This window comes from Ursus maritimus, unplaced genomic scaffold, assembly GCF_017311325.1.
Source record: "Ursus maritimus isolate PB19 unplaced genomic scaffold, ASM1731132v1 scaffold_3, whole genome shotgun sequence".
NCBI classification, from domain to species: Eukaryota; Metazoa; Chordata; class Mammalia; order Carnivora; family Ursidae; genus Ursus; species Ursus maritimus.
In genome coordinates, this window is record NW_024425563.1 from 74,161,563 (window position 1) to 74,178,026 (window position 16,464).

At 39.0% G+C, this 16,464-nt stretch overlaps 2 protein-coding genes across 8 annotated transcripts in view; both read right to left on the reverse strand.

The window, feature by feature from the left end:
• Positions 1-5,804, reverse strand: part of CROT (carnitine O-octanoyltransferase) — a 54,628-nt gene extending 48,824 nt beyond the window's left edge. The window contains exons 1-3 of one of the 7 annotated variants that reach the window (XM_040644307.1): positions 5,700-5,804; positions 4,857-4,939; positions 2,193-2,328 (exon numbers count right to left, since the gene is read on the reverse strand). In XM_040644307.1, the coding sequence (XP_040500241.1) occupies positions 2,193-2,307 (115 nt within the window). In that variant the 5' untranslated portion in view covers positions 2,308-2,328; positions 4,857-4,939; positions 5,700-5,804. Of the gene's footprint in view, positions 1-2,192; positions 2,329-4,856; positions 4,940-5,537 lie in introns of all 7 variants that reach the window. The other 6 variants (XM_008686196.2, XM_008686194.2, XM_040644305.1 and 3 more) reach the window with 6 other exon arrangements.
• Positions 5,805-8,282: 2,478 nt separating this feature from the next.
• LOC103658681 (60S ribosomal protein L32-like) lies at positions 8,283-8,813 on the reverse strand. Its single transcript, XM_040643736.1, is given in 1 exon segment — positions 8,283-8,813. A coding segment is annotated over 1 exon segment (408 nt). The 5' UTR covers positions 8,730-8,813; the 3' UTR covers positions 8,283-8,321.
• Positions 8,814-16,464: the final 7,651 nt, after the last annotated feature.

Here is a 16,464-nt window from a genome sequence, read left to right on the forward strand (position 1 = left end):
AAAGCCTCTCACATGAGAATCAAAGAGCAGAATAAGCAGAAACAGTATTGGTGACACCAAACAGTAAACAGACCAGAAAGGGAAAGGCACTAATAATGAGGGAAATAATTTTTTAATTACAAGCTTATTCCAGAACACCCCAGACCCAATTAATAGAAGTTCCAGAAAGAGAGGGCAAAGAAAGGAGGAGAAAGCTATCCAAGAAAAAGTATTTTGAAAATTTCCTAGAACTGAATTGCATGAATTTTTAAACTTAAAAGAATCTACTGTATATTCAGAGAAATAAATGAAAAAATCTATACACTAAGGGACATCAAGAAATTCAGGATGGTAGGGATAAAGAAAAAGGATTACAAACACATCCAGAGTATAAAACACAAGTCACATATAAAGGAGCAAACAGAATGGCTTCTCAAGAGGAACTTCTCTGGAGGAACAAATAGTACCTTCAAAACTCTTAAGAAAAATCATTTCCAACCCAGAATATTTTACCCTCAGCCAAACAATCAAGTACGAGGGCAGAATAAATTTTTAGGTCTTACATTCTTTCCTTCCCAGAAACTCTTTCTCTCAAGTAGCTACTGAAGATGTATTTCACAAAAATAAGTGAAAAGAGGAAGAAAAAGAAAGACAGGAACCAGGGAATCCAACACAGGAGAGAGAGGGAAAAAGAACTGCCAGAGATGGGGGAAAGAAAGCTCCAAGGTAACAGCTGTCCAGCCAACTCGAGAAAACACTAATTGGACCAAGAGGGCAGAGGGCGCCAGGAGGGATGTCTCCCAAGAAATAAAACTGAGAGAATAGCTTATGTATATAAAATATGTATAGGTACATATATATATATATGTGGGCATTATATATTATAGTCAGGGATTATATAAGGTAGTCAGGGATTTTCAGTGTATTGAAGTATTTGGGAGTAAATTACTTAAGGATACAAAGCAAAGTAAGCAAACGAAAAATGAGCAAAACAAAATAAACAATGCCATAAAAAGGCAACCAAAGTACACTAAATGGCTCTCTTGTGAGTAACTGCATAACAATAAACCCTAAATGGTCAGGTAAATTAACTTAGGTACATACTGATTTAAATCAGGTGAAACCTGGCATTAAATCGGGTGAATACTAATTTAATCCCAAATGGTGATTTTATACAACTATATTGAAAGAATGAAAAGGAAAATGTGGATATGTTGGATTGCCTATTTGTTGGGTGTGAAGATGGGGAAGGTTAAAGGTGTGAAAGAGCTAAATCCACATCTTTTTAGGAACAAATTTATAATATCCACAACTGAAAAAAACCTAACAAATACTAGTATAAAAGTGTTACTTTAAATCCAGAGATAAACAATACAAAAAATAAGATAAGATATTTGAAATGTTTGCCTGAGGGACTAGGATTGGGGTGGGGAGTGGAGAATGAGGCAGAGGCCTACTACTTTTTATTATAAACCTAATAGTAGTATCTGGCTTTTTAAACTATGGAAAAATTAACTTGAGAAATAAAGAAATAAATAGAGAAGTTCTGGACATTTTTAAATGCCTTTGGGGTTGTTTTGGTTCTTTTGAGAGAGTAGAGCATGGGCAGGGGGTGGGGGGGAAGAGAGTGGGAGAGGGACAGAGAGAGAACCTTTTTTTTTTTTAAAGTCTTTCTTTCTTTTTTTTTTTTTTTTTTTTTTTTTTTTTTTTCTTTCTCTCTCTCTCTTTCTTTTTCTCTCTCGAGAGCGAAAGACAGCCAGAGCTAAGATCTTCTTTATTTATTTGACAGAGAGCGAAAGACAGCCAGAGAGAGGGAACACAAGCAGGGGGAGTCGGAGAGGAAGAAGCAGGCTCACAGTGGAGGAGCCTGATACGGGGCTCAGGGCTTGATCCCATAACGCCGAGATCACGCCCTGAGCCGAAGGCAGATGCTTAACAACTGAGCCACCCAGGTGCCCCTGAGAGAGAATCTTAAGCAAACTCCATGTCCAGCCAAAGTCCAACACAGGGCTCGATCTCAAGTGAGCCAAAATCAAGAGTTGGACACTCAACCGACTGAGCCACCCAGGCACTCCAAGTTCTAGACATTTTAAGGATACTTTAATTATCATGAGCCTAAAGGAAAAAGCAATTAGACCCTCATCAACTTTTAATAATTTCAGTTTTCTATGTTACAAATAATATTAATATATACTAGAAGATTACAAACATACCTGACTCAAGGTATTTTTTTAATGATTCTTCAAGGGAAGGAACAGGCAGAGATGGAAGAGAATCCTGGTACTGAAATGTTCGTTCTTCAGTTGATTTAGCCAACTGATTTTCCATGATGCAATCACAACAGGAAAACTAAAGAAAAAAGCCCTCACAGTTTTAATATCATAAATACTTACATATGCTAGTTCCAATTCACTAAACCATTATTTAGGGACCACGGTATATCCAGAATTTGGTCCTAATCCTTAAGGAATTCATAAACATGTCAGAGAAAATCAATTAAAAAAAAAAAAGCATAGACACCAAGTGCTGGAACTCAACATCGATGGAACTAGCGTAATTTTGATTTACTGATCACCTACTATTTGCCAAGTAGTACAATAGGTGTGACAAAAGATATTCATCTAATCTTCATATAATCTTTGCCTTTTGGAATTCACCTCCATTTTATATATGAAGAAACCAAAACCTAAGAGATTTAGCAACTTTCCTAAGGTCAAACCCCCATCTCTTTCACCAAAATCTTCACCCTACATTAAAGGTAACTGAAATTGGGTGAGGGAACTCCCGGTAGATCTAAATGGGTAGGCAGAATTCAGATGTGCTGAAAAGTACCATGGGTGGAAAGAGAGAACTCTTAAAAGTATGAAGAGGAGTATAAGACTCATCCAGCTGTAGAATATCAGAGTACATAAATCTATGACAAGCTGCTGTAGCCTACTTATGCAGATGGTTTGAGGCCTACATAGAACAGTTTCAAGTATCCCAAAGCAATCTTAAACATTTACCACAAATTTATTAATTTTCCTCAAAAACATCAAACTAACCCAAAGCGAGAATGACGTATACAAATGTTAAATGAGATTTCTCAGAGCCTTTAAAAATTAAGTTATATATTATAATAGCAATTGAAAAATCAAGGAATAATAGGAATTACCAGCCTTTCAAATACCACTTTTTAAATTAAAACTAATAGCAAAGCCAAACAAAATTTTCCACTTATAGAAGGTTACGGAATAAAATATTACCAAAAGCAAGGGTGTCACAGAGATTGTTATCAGTCAATATAAATTTTCCCCTTTTTTCTTAACAGAATCCTGAGTTTCAACTGGGTATAAAGCCACACAGCTTTATCTTTCCTACCCTGCCTTGGAGCTCAGTATGACCTTGTAATGTGTCTCCTCCAGGTCATATCCCCTGTAAAGGACTAACTACACATATTCTCCCTGTGCTTTCTCTCCTCACTGCCTAACAGGTAGGACCAACTGAAGCAGCACCTTGGAACTGTTTATGGAAGCCATGAATTGAGGTTGTCAGAATCTTCCTACTAGCCCTAGCCTCCTCCCACTAGATGTATGAAAAACCATTTTTATTCATGTCATTGTATTTTGTGCTTTCTTTGTTAGGGTAAAAGAGTTTAACCTATACCACTAAAAGACATAATCCAAAAATAAAGTAAAACAAGATCTCCCAATTCCTCAGTTTCTTCCTATATAATGACTTTGGCTGCACTTTATTTTGACCCTCCATAAATATTAGCTTTAGACCTAATGGAAATGTAGATACCAGCTCCACCACTCTCTAGCCATGGGCCTCTTGGGCAATGAACTTTAACTGAATTTCCTCATCCGTAAAGGATAATCATAATCAGAAGAGGTGTTATTAGGATTATTTTTTAATGCCTACAAAAACATATTATAAAAATAAAGTAATCTAGTTGAGACAACCCTATCATGCTAGGCAAAATTTCTAGGAATGGCTCCCATGATTCAACCCCTATACTCCCCAGAACCTGTGAACATAAGGAGATGATCACTTCCATGATTGTGATCATGTTGTCTTCTACAGCACAGTTAACCTTAAATAGATTATCCAGGTGGGTCTAATCACTGGAGCCTTCAAGAGCAGAATGCTTTCTCCAGCAGCTGGTTGTAGATGAGCCAGAGAGATTAAAAGCATTAAAAGGACTGAAGGTACTATCTGGCTATGAAGATACAGGTGGTCTTGCAGAACTAAGAAAGCCCCCAGCTGGAACCCAGCGAGGAAATGGGGGGCCTTGTTCCTACAACTGCATGAAAATGGATTCTGCCAACAACTTCAATTAGCCTAGAGGTGGATTCTTTCCCAGAGTCTCCAGAAAAGAGCCCAGAACTGTACAAACATTTAGTTCAGCTTTATGAGATGCTAAGCAGAGTATCCAACTAAACCTACCTGGACCTCCAATCTATAGAAGTTGTGAGATAACCAATTTGTGATTTTTTTTTGAACTGTTAAGTTTGTGATAAATTGTCATCAATAAGAATCTAATACACATATATAGAAAAGATACCCTATTTGTTGTATACCTCCCTGCTACTTAGTAGACTCTAGAAAACTGATACCAAGACTACCAATCCCATACTTACTAGTCTTAACTCACCAAAAGGTACACACTGAAAATATGAATTACCAGACTCGTTCAGGAAGGGTTATTCTGAATTCTCTACCACGAAGATACAATAATTCCAAAAGAACCTACATATGCATTAAGAAAATGATGCCACTGGAATTAATTACAGCAGGCTTCCTCGGGGCAATAAAATGTAAACCATGTAAATAAAATGGAAAATAGAATCAGGAAGATAAGTAAAAAACAAAAACAAAAACATAGTGTCACATACCGGTACACCAAGATGAACTGCTTAGGACAGCCAGGAATCTGCTGCGACAATTCTGTTTCGAGAAAACGGGGGTTTGATCTAGGCTGGTGACAGTAGGAAAGAAAAAACAAGCGTGACAACTGCAGGGGGGAAATTTTTAACAAAAACTGGTGAAAGAAAGTGGAAGACAAAAAGTCTAGAGACTGGAAACCCCAAGACTTAAACTGTTGGGAATCACAGCAAACACGCAAAAAGTTCATCTGCTAAACTGCTGGCTAACAATTACTACAGGATTAACCTGATTTCCGACAACCACGCTCTCATTACACAAAATGTCTCCCGGCGCCCTCTCAGGGCTCCAAGGAGTTCAAAGGTCGGCTGGAGAAAACGGGGAGCAGTGTGCGACGACAGCGCAGCCTCCTCCCACCACTCCAAGAGCAGCTCTGCACACTCAAGAGGCCAAGTAAGAGAAATCTAAATTAGCAGCACTATGGACCAGCCCAGAGGCTCAACCTCAGGGGAACGTCTCCGACCCCCGCAGGCAAGATGCCTGCCGTCACGAACTCCCGCCGAATCCCGGCGCTTCCGCCGTTCTACTCTATTTAATTCTATTCTAAGCAACTTAACCTCCCCCCCCCCCCACGATCCCCAAGGGCTCGGGGAGGGAGAGAGCGCTGCCTCGTTGGTCCCGCCGGTCCCCACCGCTTGCGCTCCGTCTACTCCGCGGCAACCCACAGCCGCCACGGACCTGCTCCTCCGCCGCAGCTGAGGGCGGCGAATTGAACGGAAAGCAGCGAGGGTCCCAGCCCGCGGTCACCGGGGAAGGAAGACTGGCTGGAAAACCGCGAGGGTGCCACCACGTACTTGAAGCCGGGGACGAGCCGGGCCTACGCTCTGGTAGAACCCAGCCCCGCCTCCCGTGGGCGTCCTCCGCAGCCTGAGAAAGCCTTCCCGGACGCGGAAGGACCGGCCCAAGCCCTGCTGCATAGCAGTTAACCAACCACTTGCTGCAGGTGGAGCACAACTCCGGATCAGGAGTACCGCGGACGCTTGGGTCCCAGAGTGCTCCATCCACGCAGGTACACCTAATCCTCTGAGACCGATTCAGGAACTGGTGGCTTAGATTCGTTTTCACCCACTTTGTGCAAGACTCGGCGCCCTGTTTCCCTTTTCTAGCCCCAGCTCTGGGTTACCAGCTGCTCCTCTCCCTTTCCAGTGAGACTCTTTCTGCAACCCCCAAGCAAGAATTTATACCACTGTCTCTGAAAGGAATGGTGTTCACCCTGTGTCCTGCTGGCAAGAGAGCAGTGACCGCAAAGATCTCTGCTTATTCTCTTTCCCTTTATCCGACCAAGACTGAAGTTGGCGCCGCGTAGATAATGCCGGAGCACTCTGCAGCATCCCTGGCTTCCCTACCCTTCTGCAGTTCGTCCTGATCCCAAAGCCCGTGAAGCCCCGAGGGATGCTCACACTACAAGCTTGGGGCTGATCTGATATCTTTTCCTATTGCGCCAAAAAATGGGAGTTTTTAACCAAAGTGGAGCTAGACAAGTTCAAGGGGATCGTAATGTAATTCACGTAGTTTCACAGGCTAGTCTATTTTACATTTACCTTTTGAACAAAATATATTGGTTCAGTTTTCATTTAAAAGACATTGTTTCCTTTTTGTGGAAGAAAAGATCAAGAGTTTGCACTGGCTCTGAACCAGATATCAATTATAAAGAACCGGATTTAAGATAAACATGTCATTACAGGTCCCAGTCATTTATCTGTCTTTCCTAACCTGCTTACTAGTTAAATCTTACCTGAACTGAATTGAAGCCGTATATAACCGGATATTCACTTGGTGTTTATAGTCATAAGTTTTCTATGGAACTATTAACTTATTTCATTACTGTGCGACTCCAACCCTTGCTGGAGGTGTTGCATCCTATGTGACCACACACCTTTCTAATCAAAGTTCTGAATTCTGAGATATACCAGGCCAAAAAGGCTTCAGGTACAGAATTGTAAATTACTTGTAGTAGTTATTTCTGAAGTTGTGAAAGAAAACATTTCTCAAAGTATGTAAATGTTTTGCTCTGGGTAACGTTAAAATTGGCTTACAAGGTAGTATTCTTAAACAGAGTTATTTTTAAAAACTGCTCAAAAGCCTTCATTGTACTTTTTTCTTCTTCCTAGTGAGTTTTGGCACCTCTTAAAAAGTTTGTGCATGTTTAATGACTGTTGGTGGCACAGGATTTAGGGTCTCTTACCTCCACTGTCTTTCTCCTACTCTTGGTATTGATTTTAAGGGAAGCAAAGTATTTCTGTAAAGATTCCTGAATTTTTGGAAGGGGAAAAAATGTGGACTGAGTGAAAATGACAGGAACAGAGACTTGAGTGTGTAGGGCAAAAAATGTTATCTTTTAAAATATGTTATACTGGTAAGTGTGTGTACCCTTAAGCCTAGAAAGCATATAAGTGATTTTTCTTCGAAATGTGTAATAAATATTTTAATGGTAGATTCCAAATTATGTTCTGTTCAGGTTAAATTTGAACTACTTTGCATTTCCTAGAATGATGTGGGCAATATTGGCTAATAAGGAAGATGTTTCAGGCACATGAAGTACATTGATAACAAGAAGTTGTCCAAAGATTAAAAACTGATTGTGAATCAAAATATTTTTCTGGAGAAAAACCTGTGAGTACTATAAGTGGTGATAACAAGTTTTTTTAAGTTGCCATAAAGAGCTTTCATTTTTAGTCCTACATAGCTCTTTCTCACTATACTACAAATAGAAAAAGCCCTTATGGACAAGTCTAGATGAGTTCCATAATAAAAAATACAAAACTACTAGAGGTTTGCATTTCCGTTTGCACATCTAGCTTACCACTAAGACTTGTAACTCTAACGAGATAGGGAAACTGAAGGGACTCCATTTTAGAAAACCTTCTTCTCTGCTATTTTTCTGCTAGGCCCCATTTACTCATGTTCTATATTTCATCTTGCATCTGAGTAAACCAAAGAAGCTATGTTCCCACCCCAGGGGGAAGCAAGAAAGTTGATCACGGGGCGCCTGGGTGGCACAGCGGTTAAGCGTCTGCCTTCGGCTCAGGGCGTGATCCCAGCGTTATGGGATCGAGCCCCATATCAGGCTCCTCCGCTATGAGCCTGCTTCTTCCTCTCCCACTCTCCCTGCTTGTGTTCCCCCTCTCGCTGGCTGTCTCTATCTCTGTTGAATAAATAAATAAAATCTTTAAAAGAAAAAAAAAAGAAAGTTGATCACTCTCTGAGTTTTGTCCTAGGCCCCTATACACATGATAACATCTTGAGAACAAACCATGGTGGACACTGTTCCAGTAGCCCCTTCAGTGATTTATGGAATTACACCTGTTGTTCACTGGACACTTGCCTTTGATGGGACCCTAACCTGGATTCCTTTTTTTTTTTTTTTGGTAGTTTTCTGGCTTTATTAACACAAATATGACGTGCACATAAGCTTTCTATTCCTTTTCTTCGCTGCATAGCCTGGTGTTGGGATTGGTGGCTCTGGCGGCCAGCTGGGCTGCTCTTTCCACAATGGCTTTGTGGTTCTTGGAGGAGACATTCTAAGCAATCTCTGCACACTAAGATTTGTTGCACATCAGTAGCACTTCAAGCAGCTTGACATTGTGGACTAGAAACTTCCGGAAGGCACTGGGCAACGTGTACTTTGTTTTCTTGTTGCTCCCATAACCCTTGTGGAGTATCAAGATCAGGCCTTTGAATCTTCTACGCACTCTATTGTCACTGCCTCTGGGTTTCCGCCAGTTGTGCTTAATTTTGATATACCGGTTTGACTGGTGCCAGATGAACTTCTTGGTCTTCTTTTTAACAATCTTGGGCTTCACCAGAGGTCTGAGGGCAGCCATGATGCCCAGTAACAGAGGGCTGCCACCTCCTCAGACAGCACTGAGGAAGAGAGCCTAACCTGGATTCCCAAAGGAACCCATACCCTGGACCCCTTTCCAGTATAAAACCCTAATCTCAAGCAATGGAGAAATTCACTTCTCCTATTCTGAGCCTCCCAGACACTCCATCTGCTGTATCCCATCACTTCTGCTATTCATTAAGCTCTGCTCTCACTGGCTTGTGTTTGATTTCTATCCTGCACGAAGCCAAGGACCCTCTTGGCTTTTCCTGTGGGACCCCATTTGGGTCCTCAGACACGGCTTGCCTATGTCACTAAGAAGTAATGAAGTAATGTATAAATAGCTCTAATCTATGGGATAGATCTTTACTTTCACCCCACTGCATAAAATGAACATATTGAAGAAATAATTATGTGATCTTTTCTTATTTTGAATGGGGAGGACAATAAAAAGGTGGTCATTTGGGGAAGCAGCCAACAGCAAACTAAAGCATGCTGGATGCAATGAGACCAATCAGAGACTAAAAATTAACTCCACTACCAACAACAGATGAGCACACAAGGGGGCTCTTTTTAGCACTGATCATTGTTTTGGGATTGCCTTTGATGATATTTACTGTATATAAAAATTTACCACCAAAATCCTAGGGAAGAATTAACATAACTATGGTGTTCTTATATCGGATATAAAGCTTCTTATTACTAAACAGAACATTTTTTAAAAAATGTAACAGCCTTTTCAAGATATAATTTACATACCATAGGTTGCCCGTTTCAAGTATATAAATCAATGGCTTTTACTGTATTTACAGGGTTATGCAGTCACCATAATCGAATTTTAGAACATTTTTATCACCCCCAAAAGAGCACATTATACCCATTAGCATTCATTCGTCACCAACTCCTCATTCCTACCTCCCCAGCCTTATGCAACCATTAATCTACTTTCTGTCTCTATAGATTTGCCTATTCCGGACACTTCATATGAATGGGATCATACCATAGGTCTTTTGTGACTGGCTTCTTTCACTTAGCATCATGTTTTCAAAATTTATCCATGTTGTAGCAAATATCTGTACTTCATTTCTTTTTATGACTGAATGATATCACATTGTATGGATATGCCACATTTTATCAATTCGTCGGTTGATAGGCATTTGGATTGTTTCTGTCTCTTGGTTATTAAAATAATGCTGCTATAAATGTTCATTTACAAGTTTTTGTGTGAGCATATGCTTGTATACTTAGGAGCGGAATTGTTGGGTCATATGCTTACTCCGTGTTCAACATTTTTAGAAATTGCCACGCTGCTTTCCACCACAGTGACTGCAACATTTTACATTCCCACCAACAATGAATAAAGGTTCCAATTTCTCTACACCATAAAAACAGTAACAATATAATAGTAACACTTGTTATTGTATGTCCTTTTGATTATAGCCATCCTAGTAGATGTGAAGTGTTAGCTCATTGTGGTTTTAATTTGCGTTTCTAGGAAGACTAATGATGTTGAGCATCTTTTCCTGTGCTTATTGACCAGTTGTGTATCTTTGGAGAAATATCTACTTAGATTTTTTGCCCATTTTTTTAAACTGGGTTATTTGTCTTTTTGTTGTTGAATTTTAAGAGTTCTTTATATATTCTGGATACAAATCATATCAGATAAATGATTTGCAAATCTTTTTGTTCCCTCCTGTGAATTGTCTTTTCACTTTCTTGATAGTGTCCTTTGAAGTACAAATGTTTTTAATTTTAATGATGTCCTAATCAGTCTTCTCTTTTATCACTTGTAATTTTGATAGTGTAGCTAAGAAGTCATTACCTAAGCTAAGATCATGAAGAGATGCTCTGATGTTTTCTTCCAAGAGTTTTATCATTTTGGGTCTTATACCTACGCCTATGATCCATTGTAAGTTACTTTTTATGTGTGGTGTGAGGAAGAGGTCCAAATTCACTCTTTTACATGTGGAATTCCAGTTGTCCCAGAAGCATTTGCTGAAAACATTCTTCTTTCCTCGTTAAACTCACTTGACTCCTTTGTCAGAAGTCAGTGGAGTATAAATGTTAGGGCTTATTTCTGCACTCTCAGCTCTCTTTGGTTCATCTGTATGTCTGTTCTATGCCAGTACCACACTGTCTTGATTATTATAGTTGAATTTTAAAGTATGGAAGTCTGAGTTCTCCGACTTTGTGGGTCTTCTTTCAAGATTGATTTGGGTATTTTGGATTTCCTGTGTTTCCAAGGACATAACATTTTGCAAGATAACTGGGGACACTGGAATATACACCAAATTTGATTATATATATTCACTTTTCACCTAGATTATGCTTCTGAGAAACCAGTCTAATCTAGTTAATGAACTGGAAATACCAGTATTCTTGATTCTTTCCAGTATCATTTACAAGAAAAAGTTATGAAGAAAAAGTTATTTACAAATGTGAAGTTCAATGTTAGTATTTATTAATAACACTAGGTTTATAATCTATATATGGCATAATATTCATGTTAATGTGTATCTAGGGGATCTTTCCCTAAATCAAAGAATAGGGGAAACAAGAGAAATAAGATAATAGAAATAATGTATATATATCCTCAAAAGGAAACCAGTCTTATTCCATTTAGTTTTTAAATAACTATAGCTTATCAAAAAAGTGCTATGGTCAGCCCTCCAGAGAAACATCGTGAGGGCTAATCAGCAGGCCATAGGCTACAAGGCAAATAGTATTATCACGAATCTAACTTTGAAGGTCATTTGAAAAAACAGTTACCATGAAATTGTGTGTGATCCACCTGATTATATTTCATCATGTTTACTGACATTTGAACCTCAACTTGTTTTAGTTTTAGGAATATTTTTCCATTATTGTGTTTTTATAATGAACAATATGATATGTTCTACTAACATATAAAAATTGTCTACCAATCAACATTAAGTGCTTAGAGGAAAATGTCAGATTTTGAGAGTGACTCTTATTACCTTATTACCTGAATATTTTGTCTTTTTAAATTTGCATTCCATATTAGTTTATAACTCATATTTTGATACATACCTTAAAATGTATGTACTTTGTCTATTAAAATACGTGTCTATTAAAATAAAAAAATGTACTTTGTCTATTAAAATACGTGTATATTTTCTTTGAAGTATATTGAAGGCATTGCGTTATTTAAAATAATTCTGGGGATGCCTGGGTGGCTCAGTCGGTTAAGTGGCTGCCTTTGGCTCAGGTCATGATCCCAGGGTCCTGATATAGAGCCCTGCATCAGGCTCCCTACTCAGCAGGGAGCTGCTTCTCCCTCTTCCTCTGCCTACCACTCTGCCTACTTATGCTCTCTCTCACTCTGTGTGTGTCAAATAAATAAATAATTGAAAAAAATAATTCTGGGTACTTAACCATCGTTCTGCATGGTTTTTTTTTTTTTTCTATCCTTCAGTTATTAGAAAGGATACCATACACCAAACAGAGGGAACTTCATGATGGGTTTGTACAGAAGGGAAGCTGTCATGTTATTCTGTATTTTTTCATCACAGTACCTTCACCAATTTGCAACTCCTCTGAGCTCCCGTTTTTTTGTTTTGTTTGGTTTGCTTGCTTGCTTTTTGTCTATCATGCTTATGACTAAATGCTAACACTTAAAATTACCAAGAACTTTTTGGAAGTTTTATAATAAGGATTTTTATATCAGCCATGAGATGAGGTGAAGTCACCTGTTATGTCACACTTCCTTGTAATTATAGAACTTAAAAAAATGGGAAGCGCAAATAATTGGAATTTATGTTTAGTACATACCAAGATCATTGGTATTTATAAAGATCTGAAATGTTGCATAATCTCAAGTACCCTCTGAATTGCCAAAGAGATATGAAATTATATTCTACATACTCAAGATCAAGTATCAGGTGTTGTACTTTTATTCTTGGCAATCCTTATATTACAAAGCAGAGGCAAACAAAGCGTGGTGGGATGTTTGTACTACCTTCTTTAATATCAAGAAGCTGAAGGAAGATTTCCATTTCTGCTCCAAATATCAAACTTACCTTTCCCCCATAATAACATCCTTCTGCCACTGTGTCAAGTTTATCTAAACATATGAACATATAAGCGACTGGAGATATACATGGTATATGAATAAGATCTCTATAGTAGTGAAATTAATTAAATACAAATCCCTTTCCTTATTCTCTTTCCAGTTACCGGTTACTTTTCAAACACAAACTCAGAAGGTTTCTATGCTTCTTTAATGAAGTAATTTCATTTTTTGTTAGAGCCAAGTGGAACCATGTGTTCCTTGTTGAAACTTCTAATGACTACTGGTTTCTCCTGTACTGACAGTCCCTGTCTAGCTTTACTTGAGTTCTATACATTCAGTATCTTTAAAATGTCCCATCTCTTGGGGCGCCTGAGTGGCTCAGTTGTTTAAGTGTCTGCCTTAGGCTCAGGTGATGATCTCAGGATCCTGGGATAGAGCCAAGCCCCAAATCACATCCATATTGGGCTCCCTGCACAGCAGCCTGCTTCTCTGAAGGCTTCCTTCTCTCCCTCTCCCCCTCTCTCTCTCTCCCTCTCTCTCAAATAAATTAATAAAATTTTAAAAAATAATAAAATGTCCCATCTCGGCTTTCCTTTAAGCTTTCTCTTTCTCGGAATTCACAGGACTTCCAGAACAATCTTTGTCTTTTTCATTTTTATTTCATTTTATTTTTATTTCATTTATACCTCTGGGGCACATCACCTCATGTGAGCCTAAAGCTCACAGGACACATGTGATATGTAGCCAGGCTCCCCGACTTGGTTCAAAAGCACCATGTTGACGTTGAGTGGTCTTGAAATATTCAGAAGCTTTGTTCAGTAAATATTTGGGCGTACAAATTTGGAGCTCAAGAGAAAGTGTTTATGAGGCTTCAACGAAAATACAACTATCCTATGAAATTTCAGGGAAGAAAGAAAGAGTAATGAGCTTTTTTTTTTTTTAAAGATTTTATTTATTTATTTGAGAGAGAGACAGCCAGCGAGAGAGGGAACACAAGCAGGGGGAGTGGGAGAGGAAGAAGCAGGCTCATAGTGGAGGAGCCTGATGTGGGGCTCGATCCCACAACGCCGGGATCACGCCCTGAGCCGAAGGCAGACGCTTAACCGCTGTGCCACCCAGGCGCCCCGTAATGAGCTTTTTTTAAGAGAGAACTTCAGAAGCTACACCTCTCCCTGTATCTCCTTATTCTGTATCTTGGGCTCTTCTCTGTGGTAACTCTTACTGTCCATTGAAGTGCCGAATTCCCCACCCAAACTGAGGAAATTCCTTTTTTAGTTCAACGAAGACAAACTTAAATTTTCAGAAAGAGTATAAACAGGAATTTTCAGACAAAGACTGTAGAAATGGCAGTACAGAACCCAAACTTACCCTAACAACTAAAGTACAGCCATAAAGTGGCTTAGCTGGTACTACTTGGTAGCTGTCTCAGCATATTCTAAAGCAATAATTTTCAAGATGGGGTGATTTTGCCCACCAAAATATTTTTTGGAAATACTTCTGCTGATCACAACTAGAAGTGGAGGTGTTATTGACATTTAGTGGGGAGAGACCAGAGGGGCTGCTAACCACCCTACAAAAGTAATTATCTGACCCAATATGTCAGTAGTGCTGAGATTAAGAAACCCCGGTCTCAGTAAATATGTGAAAAGAAGGAGGTTCAACCACACTGTTTGGCTTTGGAATCAAAGTGGGTTAGGATGGTATTTGTACATCCCGAGAGCTCTGCCAAAGGCCAGGATCGATTTCAAAATCTTTTCTAATGCAGTGTAACCAGTATCTTTTCAGCCTGACAACCAAATTCTTGTTTCCTGTCAGTGGAAATTCCAAATCTGATACTTTTTTTGTAGAGGAAAAATAAAACCATATACATAACCGATGATTAAAACTTCATGAATTTAGGGAGCTGGCTTTCTCTACCTCCCCAGTTCTCTTTGATTACTTAGGTGCCCTAAGAAAAAAAAGTGACAGACTTCCGTCAGTAGTTTTATAAAGCAGTAATGTAAAAGTTCCCTTAAAGAGGTCAAACAAGTCTTTATTTAGCATCTAAAGAGTGGGTAACATTCTGCAGGGAACTACCGATGAATTTTTTAAAGCATCACCTTCACTAGTTTTATGTCAGTGTTTTGCCCTCAGCTTTACTGGAGGCCCTCTCAAAGAGCAACCACGTGAAATTTGAAATATGCTATAAACGTGTTAAGAATGTAGTTTGTTACATCACTTGCAATATCTCCCATTATGTCCCACATTAAAACTTTCTTTTAGGTTTGAGTTCAGGGAAAGTTTTGGTATGGTTCCTCCTTTCTGATAATGAAATTTAAATAACGTACTGGATTCCCTCTAAGCTATAGCAAGAAGGAGACTCACAAAATGTTGATCACATAGTGTCCTTTGTCCTACATAAATATTTTTAAAACTTTTTTATTGAAAGCATTTTCAAGTCCTGTGTAATAAGAGAGAGGAGTGGGAAAGGATAAACTAAGAGGGAGGAAAAAAAATAAGTGTACGTAGTTAAAGAATTCAGAAACAAAGGTCCGTGCAAAAATAACTGGAGACTGTGATGTGTCTTTTAAAAATTGAGTGCTAGGGGTTGTTGTACAGGTCATAAATACTAGTACCAAAGCACTTCAAAACATGGGTGAGATTATCACAAGCTCTAACTCAGAGAAAATTTGGAATAGATGGACCACAAAGGAAATGTATCCATCGGTAAGGAGGAAAGAAGACGGGCTTTCATTCCGAAAGTGACAATAGTAGAGTGTTTGGCCGGTGTGTAATGGATGATGAGGCAGCCAGGGAGATGGAAGATTGACACGAGGTATGCATAGAGAGAGAGAGAGATGGATAGATGGTGCTAATTGATGAAGAGCCTTGAATGCTACAGAGGAAAGAAATGCAAAATTTGAAAGCTGGAACGACAACCTTCTGTTTTAAAAATGAGAGCCAGAGACCCCAACGGGCTGATTTCCCCCTCCACTGCCACTGGTCTAGAATGTGGATCCCCTTACTCTCTTTCTGCAATATCCCATTGCCTTTCAAGATCTCTCTTGGCAGTAGAAAACCACTGTAGGCTTATATGCTAGAAAGTGTTTTAGAAAGTGTAGCAAAGTGACTGATAAGCTGTGAAGAGGGAGAACCAAAAAAGAGGCTTTCATTTTCAAGAAGGAATTCATTACTGAAGGAAAAGGGGGGGGGGAGGGAGACTGTTGCTTAGGAAGCACTCCCAGTGCCCACTACGTTACTGTTATAGTTCCTGCACTGCAAGAGACAAGAATATAAAAGTTGGTATTTATCAGGATAGGGATCTTTCTAGGAAGTGTTATGAATGTTCCACTTAGGTTATGGTCTGTGTCCTTTGGGCTGTCCCACCTGACTTGAAAGACAACTGGCTTCCATTCCTTGGTTACTTCATATTCAGAAGTTAAGCAAATTAGATAATACAGATTTGTGCAAAGATAAACTACGAGTTTTCTTATACATTTTCAATAGTTTTCAATACATTTCATAGAGGATTCCCTTAAGTAGCAGTCTTTGCACTATAGGGAATATGCAATTCCATATCATCACTACTTACCAGGAAAATGAAAGGCACTGAAAGATGCCTTTTGCCACATCTTGGAGAGTGAGTTTTATGAATGAGTTTGAATACTATAAATTTAATGCTTATGTTTGTTACTTGATGCAAAACATTTTTGAGGAAACATTC